The 10,472-nt window shown below is 42.2% G+C and overlaps 2 protein-coding genes across 3 annotated transcripts in view; both read right to left on the bottom strand.

Moving 5' to 3' along the window:
• Window positions 1–1,786: 1,786 nt before the first annotated feature.
• On the bottom strand, window positions 1,787–5,075 carry LOC135946593 (beta-1,4-glucuronyltransferase 1-like). Its single transcript, XM_065494880.1, has 6 exons — window positions 4,710–5,075; window positions 4,271–4,652; window positions 3,335–3,613; window positions 3,115–3,276; window positions 2,933–3,058; window positions 1,787–2,877 (listed from the first exon to the last, which is right to left on the bottom strand). The coding sequence occupies exons 1-6, from the start codon at window positions 4,967–4,969 to the stop codon at window positions 2,668–2,670; spliced, it is 1,419 nt and encodes a 472-aa protein (XP_065350952.1). The 5' UTR covers window positions 4,970–5,075; the 3' UTR covers window positions 1,787–2,667.
• Window positions 5,076–5,649: 574 nt separating this feature from the next.
• The window catches only part of LOC135946568 (tyramine receptor 1-like), a 46,185-nt gene continuing 41,362 nt past the window's right edge, over window positions 5,650–10,472 (bottom strand). For both annotated transcript variants that reach the window (XM_065494842.1, XM_065494843.1), the window contains exons 5-8: window positions 9,929–10,159; window positions 8,310–8,407; window positions 7,077–7,259; window positions 5,650–6,714 (exon numbers count right to left, since the gene is read on the bottom strand). In XM_065494842.1, coding sequence (XP_065350914.1) covers window positions 6,521–6,714; window positions 7,077–7,259; window positions 8,310–8,407; window positions 9,929–10,159 — 706 coding nt within the window. In that variant the 3' untranslated portion in view covers window positions 5,650–6,520. The remainder of the gene's footprint in view (window positions 6,715–7,076; window positions 7,260–8,309; window positions 8,408–9,928; window positions 10,160–10,472) is intronic.

The following is a 10,472-nucleotide window of genomic DNA, read 5'->3' as shown; positions in this document are numbered from 1 at the left end:
CAGCACGGCAGTCGGGTCATTATTCCTTCGTCGACGAACCACAGGCTGATACAGTGCACGAAAATCGAATATTGTGTATGCGTCGGCCGAATTCACACATCACCACAGTGTCGGCCTCCATCGGACACGACAGGCCTAGCGCCATCGTGTCCAATCAATCAGTGGTCGCGGCCGGAGGACACGCACTGAACTCACCGTTGCTTGAGGAATAGGGGTCAGCAGTGGTAAGTATGCCCATGAGCTTGACCTTTGACCCTGGGCTCCGTCTCCAGCGCACCACACTCACATGCTCATCACTCAGGGGGGACTAGTGCAGGCCCGCAGGCACCCCCGAACACTAAATGCTGCTCTAGCACTGCTGGCCGAGCGCTGGCCGTGTGCCCACGTCACGTGGGGTCTATTTGCGGAGCCTCTCTACCGATACTCGCACTTCAATTAAATAATTATTGCCCGCGCCGCACCAGAAAACGCAGCCGCACACAACACACGCGCGCGTCAGTGTCAACCGAGTGTCCGCGAAATGCAAGAAGTCGCCGCGGATGCGCTCACTATTATTTATGCTCTACAGGTGATTCTTGTGAGGGGAAATAAGTGTCTGCTGCCATAAAATGCTGGCGTTGTTGCGAAGGAGAAAGAAATTTTCTAAAATGCTCATTGCATACAAATAAAGCCATTTTTTCTTTATCAATCGTGCTTAAAAATTGTCTTTCTTTATTTTCTATTTTTACCAATAATTGTTGGTAAAATATGCAAGGCAAAGAAAGTCCCATTATGAGAAAGGTTAATTCTTACACCAACAATATTATGACACAGATTTGTATTTATAAATTATAATACTTCCTGTTAAAAGAAAAATTTAAAAGCTTGAATATTAAAATTCAGAAATTTAAATTTAAAATTGTAATTCTATGCAACATTTTGTTAATTTATTTTACAAATGATCAGTAAATTTTTTGTAAATTTTTTTAAACTATGTGAAAATTTACATTTGTTATAAACATAATAGATTTTTACTGATATTAGTCGTTTAATTAAAATATTTTAAATAGTAGTTTTTCAAGCTTCTTGCTTATTGGTCTTGGAATATTTCCTTGCATAATACATAGAGTAAGTATTTTTATCTGATTGTTTTGCTTCGGCGACGGTGGAGAATATTTTGTCCCATTACCTTTTAATATCATGTCATGAGTCAAGAAAGTTATTCTATTGACCTTTCATGTTTTTGTACTAATCAGCAATCTTGTAGTCTTTGCATGAGTATGCAAATAGCCGGTCATGCACGTCGCACAGGTTGCATAAAACAGCACTGCAGGCGACGAGAGATAATTATTGCCGGATGATTCACGGGAGTGTACGCTCGCTCGTCTGGAGAAGAGTGAATGTTCTCATCGTCTGGACTCGTAACTTGTGTCTCCAAGCGTGGGGCAGAGTTAAAGGAAATGCTCTGTGCATTGATTCAATAGCCGAATGCGTCACGGAGGAAAAATCTTGTCTTAAAAATATAAAACGCTGCTTCTAAGAAATGTCGCGCTTTCCTTTTTCACTTGCATGAATTGAATTTGTTGCATATAGCACTTTACAAACGTTTTAACAACCTCGTTCGCAGGCAACACACTAGAAATATGCTCTTATGTAATTACTTTTGGCCGGCGATGACAAACGAACGCAAGTCGAGCGCTAGTGACAGCTGTCCATTATTCTAAAACGGCTATCGGTCGGCCGGTTATTATTAACGACGGTTACCATCCTACGCAGGGTAAGTGGAAAGAGTGAAAAAGACTCTAGCTGCATTTAAAAATTCATCTTTAATGTCATTACTTTGCAGAACAATATCAATCAACTACATTTTTAGTGCTTCTCATTTTTTTTTTCATTTTCATCGCAACACTGACAGCTCGTGAATACAAGAATATATAAAAATCGCTTCACAGGGTCTTTTGGCAACACAAATTGGTCGTGGATGACACACCGATGTAATTGACTAAATGCTAAACACTCACGCGTTACTTGGGTCAAAGATTCGTTTAGTATGCAAACACTGACAGCAATGCAGAGTTCCCGTTTCTTTTAAAATAGTTTTTACGCGCTTACTTTGCATACATGGCATGTGTACTATAAGGAAGATTTTAGAATGCGTATTCGCGTATGTACGTACAACAATTTTGGAGGGGCTGTGTCTTTTGGTGTTTTCAAAATTATTATTTTTCATACTATGGAACTGTCTTTTTATCGTCAGGGTCAAAGCAGATCAATCAAAGGCCAAACAACGGCTTCCAAACTTAATGCCCAAGTGCATTTCAAAAATTTACATGCATTTGCATGTGAGATACAATATATCAGGTAAAAATCTTCAGCGGCTTCTGACTAGTTTAGAATGGAATGATATACACGCTGTTCACTTTCGTAGAGTACAGAATTAGTTCTATCAATCCAAATTCTACTGAGGTGAAGTGTTTTGAAAGCCCCGTCCTGATTAAATAAACTCGATCATCGGCAACAGTTCATAGAGATTTAGTTTGCGTCAGCGAAGTGCATGTGAATCACAGACATTACAAAATTTCATTCACTAGTCGGAATCACTACTAAAATTATCATGGGAAAATAACCACAATCACAGGAGGAAGTTGTATGGTACAATTAAGTATACAAAACGCGTTTTAAGAGAGATCATTGCAATTTGCACCGCTGGTTTGGGTTTTTGTATTGTTTCAGCAAATTTTGCGTAATGCTGATGTAGAGCTTCATGTTTCTCTGCTCGTGTGGCTTGCGCCACTTGCTCACTACTGGCGACGATTTCCGTTTAATTCCTGGCGAATGAACTAGGAAAGCTCGGTCCAAAATCACAAATTTGTATCCTTCGAGACACATCTGATCCATCTGCGGAAATTGAAATGAGACATATCGTTCATCAATCGGCTGCGTAAGCATATACCTGTGTCATTTTATCCTGCTGCCCCTCCCAAGATAGTTCCTCGCTGTAAAGCGGCTCGTTTTTGGTGCCTATGTAAACAGGCTCCCATCTGTGGAAAGGGTACTCCCGGTTGACCACCATCAAAGGCTGCAAATTGAGTTTTGTTTGAGTAACAAATTACAGGCGCAAAAGAAGCTGCCCACTTGCACAAAGCCCGGCTTTCCCTTTCGTTTCAGCCACTTTTGCAGACCCGGAAATTTCTGGCAGTGCGGGCAGACCCAGCGGTGAAAAAACACGGCCCTGTCTTTCTGGTACAGCTGCAGCAGCTGCTCCTTATCCCGGGGCACGCTAGCCGACGGCTCAACCTAATCAAGGAAAAGATATCAAAAAACGTCTTTGTGTCCTTTATACTATTTACGCTACCTCGAAAACGGGCAAAACGTAGACGAACCCTTTGCCCGTCCAGTTGCTGGCCGCTCGTATTTTCATCAGGGTGTTTCTCCTTTCGTTCAGTCTGTGCAGCAAAACTGCGAATTGTTCGTTGAGGCCAATGCTTGGAATTAATTCGATGTCCGAGACGAGAACAAAATTAGTTTTCGACGCTTGCCTGGCGGCATTACGGCCCACGTTCACAGGATATGTTAGCTCCTGCGATCTTCTCTGCGTTAATACTTTTTTTGCTGGTGGACTGCAGTCTCCCAACTAGCAACAAAACAACCAGGTTTATTATTAGTTTTCTTAAAAAAATAATAAAAAAAATTATTAAATTTAAATCACGTCGAAATTGTATTGCTGAATTTTGGAGCTTTTTTATTAAATCAATTTGCTTGCACACCTATTATTGCTTCTTTGGAAGGACAAACTAATAAACTTAATATAATTTGGTTTTCGTCCTTGTTGGAATGCTTTCGAAAATTATAAAAATCTCACACGAGACACTGGCATCTAAAAAGAGATAACATAGTTTTTCAATATAATTTAAAAAGTTTGAAGGAAGTAAAGCTTTTGATTTTTGTTTTTAATCTATAATATTGTTCTTGCCCTCTCAGGTGTAATTATATTTAATTTGATCTTTCATGAGCAAGTCAGAAAACCTTAAATTGCTTTATTGGATCAAACGATCAAATTCACGTTTCCAAAAAAGAGCGTAATTTATTGGCAGTAAAATATCATGCTAAATTTTAATAAAATGAAATTTCTAATCTAATGTTATTGTATTTAATATTTAAACTTGTAAGAAATAAGTTGTATTATTATATGTGTTTCTTATGAAACAGTGTAACATTTGAGTAGAGAATTATAACCGATTCTCTACTCATTTGTATTTGAATGGAGATTAAAAAAAAATAATCCAAGTACCTTCAAGTCAGGATCTTGCATCCATTCGCCTTTAGCAGGAGGCAAATCCTTTGGGAAGGCGAGGTGAAAGGATACCCTGGCCATTTGTGGTACGCATCTGCAGAGCTTATCGACAAGGATGGCCGCCAAGTGCGCGTCCGTGCCAGGAGCGAAGAGGGTGACGCTGATGGCGTCATCCCAGTGGAGCAGCAACTCGCTCAGATGGTAGAGAAAGTCGGGGGTGGCGTGGGTGCAGTAGGTGATGGCGCCTTGACTGGCATTCTGGCCCGGCACGATGTTGTAGACCACCCTGTATGGACCCTTCTCGCCTAGTTGCACGCTCGGCTTGGACAGGCTGGGGTCGAAGGAAAATATGTCCCAAGGGTCGACCGAGTCCAAAGGTCTGCTGAAGGTTGCAGATGAATATATACAAATCGGATGTATAAAAAAGTCGACTTGCCTGAACGTGTAGTTGCAGTACGTTCTGGAGCCGAAAGGTCGGCCCTTCAGGTGAAGGCCAGGAATAAATTCCTCCACGGCGCCTATTTGGTGTCCAAGGTGGTGCGGACCACGGAGGCGGCCAAGGTAGTCGCCGCGGTCCTCCACCTTGAGGTAGAAGACAACCGCCGTGCACAGGGAGACCACCAGGATGAAGATGAGCAGCCTGAACACGTACCTGCTCCTGTGAAGACAGGTCGCAACCACCCTGAAGGCGCCCATCGCCCGGCTCAGGTCACTCGACCCATCCTTTGTTTACGAAAGGGCAGCCCGCCCGCAGGCCTTCACACACTCGACGATGCGTGGGATGCTGTGTTTTGTGTGGGCGCTCGAGCCATCTCGAAGGCGCCTCCGCAAGCAGAATATCGATTAGCGCCGCGGCCGCACACGTGGGCCCCCCTAACGGGACGGCGGCCAAGCTCTCAACCCTCTGGTTGAATGAATGAAACTCACTACACGTAAAATGAATGGAGCACATAATCAATGTATTACATTCTATAGGTACGAGAGTTGTCTGCATCATTCAATAAACTAGAAACAATAACATGACTTCGCTTTGCTTGTGCATTGTTTGCAAAAATTCCAAAATTTATCATATTATCTCATTTGCATGCGAAAGCTTTGTTATTAATTGTCCATTTGCAGTTTCAGTTCGCTCAGCTAATTCCATTTACTTTTGAATCCTATTTCCCAACAAAGCGCAAACATTTAATGGCCGGCTGCACCAGAATGGTCTTGGCATATCGACTGACTGCCCCAGTTTGAACGTTGTGCAACCGTGATGATAAATGCCTTGCACGTGTTGCATAATAGAGTGCAGCTGTATTACTAGTATGAATTTGACTTTGAAATTCGTTTGTTTAGTATTCAAATAAAATGCTTTTGAAATTCACTTCTTCAACATAATTATGTATTTATTCATACTTTTATTCGTACATTCATGAGCTAACAGAACAGATTAGAAACATTTATGGAATAATTTTTACACACCTAATTTGACATCACATTTTGATTTTGAGAACACTGCACACAGTTGCAGAATATCTTAATTTCAGTAGAACATTCAATAACGCAGCACCATTCACTTTGACTTTTGAGATATTTCAAGCATTCTCAACAGATCAATAACACGAAACACAGCATTACCCTTAAATCCGATTACTTCTGCTTATTTGCCCTAAAATATTGACTGACTTGAAAGTCTAATTATGACTAGACATGTTACAAATGGTTACTTTGAGATATTGCATTATTTTGGATGATTTACATCGTCTGTTGAACATTGAACATTTTAACATTATATATATTATAATCTGACTTTGGAGAGAGTTGGCGATAAAGTGGTTAAACGAATTTATGGCCATAAAATATCGTTTTCATGTTGGCACAGCAACGCCATACAAGCTCATATATATCTGTTATTCCAAAGCGAGAGCTTCCCCTTTTGTAAAACCTCAATTTTTAACCGAAGTCACCCTTAATACTAATGCTTATGATTTAAAAAGAGAGCAATGTCGATAAAATCCTTAGGTCTTTCGTTTTAAAATGCGTATTAAAATCCTAAAAATATAAAAATGCAAGTGTTGGTCATTAAAAACAAAATTCATTGTTTAAAATAAACAGTCGAGGTCACAACAGCAATATGCTAACTGCTTTTTCAAATTGAAATTATCTACTTCAATTAAAAATAGGACCCTCAACAAAACCGTTCAAGCCCGGTTGCCTTCAGAGGGCGCAATCTTCGAGCCCCCTTCATTGCACCGGAGCCTTGGGTCAGGTGAGCAGGAGGGTGTGCTTGCGGCGAACTGAGCTGTGGTCAGATTGTTGGTAGAGGGGATCAGCCACCGCCGGAGTAAACTGCCGCGGCGACTTGGAGAAGCGTTTGCACGTGAGACGCCAAAAGGCCACCCTGAAGTCGGCGCTGTAGAAGGCGTAGATAAACGGGTTGATGGCGGAGTTGATCCAGCCTGTGGGCACACATGGTACATACTCGAGGTGCAATTTGACTTTTTTAAACGACGCTGTAATGCAATACCCGTAACACTGGCTGGGGGTGTGCAACGGGGCTGTAAAACAGTTTGCAGAGCGGGAAAATGGGGCAGGGACGCCCGAGTAATAGACGCTAATACTGCGAAAGTTGAAGAAGCGCCATGATTTATGTTCGCCAAGATAGTCTCCGGCGGCGAAAGTTGTTGCCGGGGCCAGAGGCGAGACTGAAGTTGGATTCTAAGTGATTTTACATATAAATCATGAGCTTGACCGTGAAGGGCTCGGAAATATTACGCTCTCACATGCTTTTAGGCACAGGAAAGTTGCTCGCGGTGTTTACCTAGCCAAGTGAAGTAGCTCTGCAGGTCTTGGGGAGGGTTGGTCGGAAGGAACGGCGTGATGATGTAGAGCACGAAAAAGGGCAGCCAGCACGCCACGAAGCCGCCGACAACCAACAGCAGGGTCTGCGCTGTTTTGCTTTCGCGCCGGAAAGAAGACACTCGGCTCGAGTGGCTCTGCAGACCTGCGGAAAAGCAGCGTTAACTGGATATTTCATTCGCAGCTGCCGGCTGGAGGCAAAAATAAAGTTGTGCAGCATGCGGCTTTATCGAATTTCGCTTAGAAGAAGCACCGGATGCGCTCTATCGAGCATGGATTTTCGAGTTGGTGTCTCTTTGAAAAAGAGAAGCCTCCATTCTGACATCACAAAACAGGCTATTTGCCCTTCACAAACTCATCAAACCACTTGATGGGGAATCGATGAGTTGTTGATGACAGTATCAGGTGTCACTTTTTCTAAGGTCGACAGCGAAGGGGTCTTGTCAAATGGGATCGACAACGGCAAGGGTGGAATAATTTTTCCGAGCGAGACAATAGGCTATTACTCACCATCGCCATTATTCGACGCTCAGAGCCAATTGAATGTGCAAAATTTATGAATCGCTGAGTGAGTGTGGGCTCATGACGCGTACCGCTCTGTTCAATGGAGGGAAATACACGGGAAATTTGTCTGTCTGCGGTGGCATTTCATTGCTTTCAGAAGGCTGACGTCATCACGGTTATTTGTGGTTTGCGTGAGCGGTCATTGTGAAAACGCTACCTCCTGCTGAATTTGCATACACATCAAGGCAATTCGCTTAATTGGTCTTTTTATATTCCTAAATTTTATTCCACCGCTATTCGTATTGATCCACACAGTCAATAAATCCCAATTCTTATCATACCAAATGTCATGCAAATGATTTAGGCAGGAAGCGGGAAATGCCCCTTTGACGTTCATTTCGAATTTCGAGCGACCCAGTTGGCGACATAGAAACTCGTGTACTAAAACACCGCGCCCACCTGGCCGAAAACAGGGGGAAGCAACCAGGTAGCATGCAAAACTCACGAGCGGACTGCGGAATTAATTTAGCCCCGGAGTCACTTAACACGCAGTTTTAAATTAATTCCCGACGTAGTTTCAGCGCGAGGGCCAAACAATCGAGTTTTAACCTGCACGCGCACACCGTCGGCTTACACACAGAAAGAGATAGAGGCGCAGGCCTAGGTTGCACGTTAAGGTTGAGTTAATTACCTTGAGCTGCGGCGTGCCGGCTTAATGTACGCACTTCGTGCTGATTGGAGCAACAGGAGTGGAGCCTCTGCAGTTGTGGGGTGTTGCACACCGACGCCCTGTGGAGAACACGCTGGAATTAATGCTGCTTTCACTTGCGTTGTGCAGACGGAGAAATGGGTTGGCAAAACGGAATAAATTTTGCGACGCTTTCACGCGCTTAACGCGCTACAAGGAAGGGAAAACGTTTGCACCATCTGTTTTCAGTCATATCGATTTGAGCAAAGAATATACAAACAAATGATAATTGGCAAATGTTGCAATACTGGTGTATTTTTTCGAATCGTTTTAGCTCTCAGAAATATACAGACATTTTTTTCCATCAATGGACAAACTGAAAGCAATCTGTGATTTTATTGCAATTTAAGTCAAAAACAGTCCCCTCGGGCTATTGCGAGCTGTTTGTTTTCTGTATTATATGCAGGATTTCCTGCAGAAATAACGGCTGAGAACAACCATCAAATAACAGCTTACATCCTCCCAGGAAGAAAAATATGAGTAAAACCCCCACACATGAACCGGAAATTGAAAGATTGCATGAAGGGTAAAATATAGAAGAATCAGGGAAGCATCGATAGTAGGCCTTTTAATTAAACAGATATGGGGATATTTTTTCTGGCAAAAATACAACAGTGTAATTGCTATCCAATAATTTTACAAAAGAATATCGCATTGTTAAATAAGAAGTGCTAGTTAAAATACGTTCAATATTAGCTTTGCAACAGTTGAGGATATAAAAACAACGAGGAGGAACTACAGTATTAATTTATATTCTCTAGTGAACACATTTGTTCATGGAAATGTATGAACATACTTGTTCTATCCTAGCTCATGAACTAGGGCTGCAATCAGCAGGTGAAACTAGTTGAGTGAGAAATTTCAATATTAAAATTACAGAAAAACATTAGACTAAAGTAGCTGCTTTTAATATCAGCTGAAATCATAGTAACCTCTTTTAAGAGCATCCACATGCATTGGAAGTTCTCATATCAACGCCAATTTAAATTTAATTGATTCATGCAGATCTTGTTTTTTTAAATCTCAACAAAAAATTGCTTCAAATTAATAATATGGAAAAACCATCTGAACGAAAAAATATTACTGTCAACAGACATATTACTATGTAATCATGATGACTTCACGTGAGACCAACTGGCTTGTTGTACAATGTTTCACGTAAGATTCGGTCCACTTTGAACCTCAATTTATGCAATTAAAGTAGAAATTATCTTTGATGGCCATTAAACCCACTCAGAGATCTATGTTCAAAATTAATGGCAAAGGGTATCAGCTCAAAATTGAACTTTGAAATTTACGGAAATTAAGCTACCCACATTCAAAAACAAAAATTAGGCATGGTTTCCCAATGAGTATGTGCAAAGTTCTAGTAGTACTTTTTAATACCCGGACATAGTGGCAAAAAGTAGAAGTGCGGCGAACAAAGGAAAGCCCGTGCGGACCATATATTTTGAATATGAAAGCGCTCAGAGCAAAAAATATAAAATGGTGGAAAGTGACTTTTGCTGTCAGCTGCCCGCTTCAAAGAGGAGATTTTACAGTTTTTCGTTGGGCGCACTCACCCGCGGTGTTCGTGGTTGTCAGAGGAGGAGGCCGCTCGCTCGACGGGAATCTCGGTGCCTGCGGCCGCGGCCAAAGGGTCGAGACGTCGCGCAATCACGCACGAAATACGTGCGTAGACGTACAGCATGACGACCAGTGGCAGGAAAAATGAGCCCATGGCGGAGAACACGACGTAGCCCTGGTTTTGGTTGTAGCGACACGTCTTGTTTTCGTGACGACCTTGCTCGTACCTGCAAAGAAAGGGCTCAAAATTCAAAACGCCTTCGCTTCGTGGTTCGCTCTAATGACTGTGTTCTGGTCTCGTTAACAACTTCTACTCGACTCGCGGTAACAAGAGACGGATCTCCAATTAGAGGCATTTTTAATTGAGGACCCGGCTGTTGCCGCCGGCTTGATAATAAGCCGCATTAAGCATCTCATTGCGTTACGACAAAGTCCCTTAACAACCCTTCTCATCCCACTCGTGTGTGCATTCAGCGACCGCAAAAAAGCTTCTTGAGCATTATGCTCGAACAGAGACATTAAATTTATTTCGCCTTTTGA

The sequence above is a fragment of the Cloeon dipterum genome, chromosome X (assembly GCF_949628265.1).
Source record: "Cloeon dipterum chromosome X, ieCloDipt1.1, whole genome shotgun sequence".
Taxonomy (NCBI): Eukaryota; Metazoa; Arthropoda; class Insecta; order Ephemeroptera; family Baetidae; genus Cloeon; species Cloeon dipterum.
Note: the sequence above shows the minus strand (reverse complement) of the source record. Positions and strands in the feature narration are given on the sequence as shown.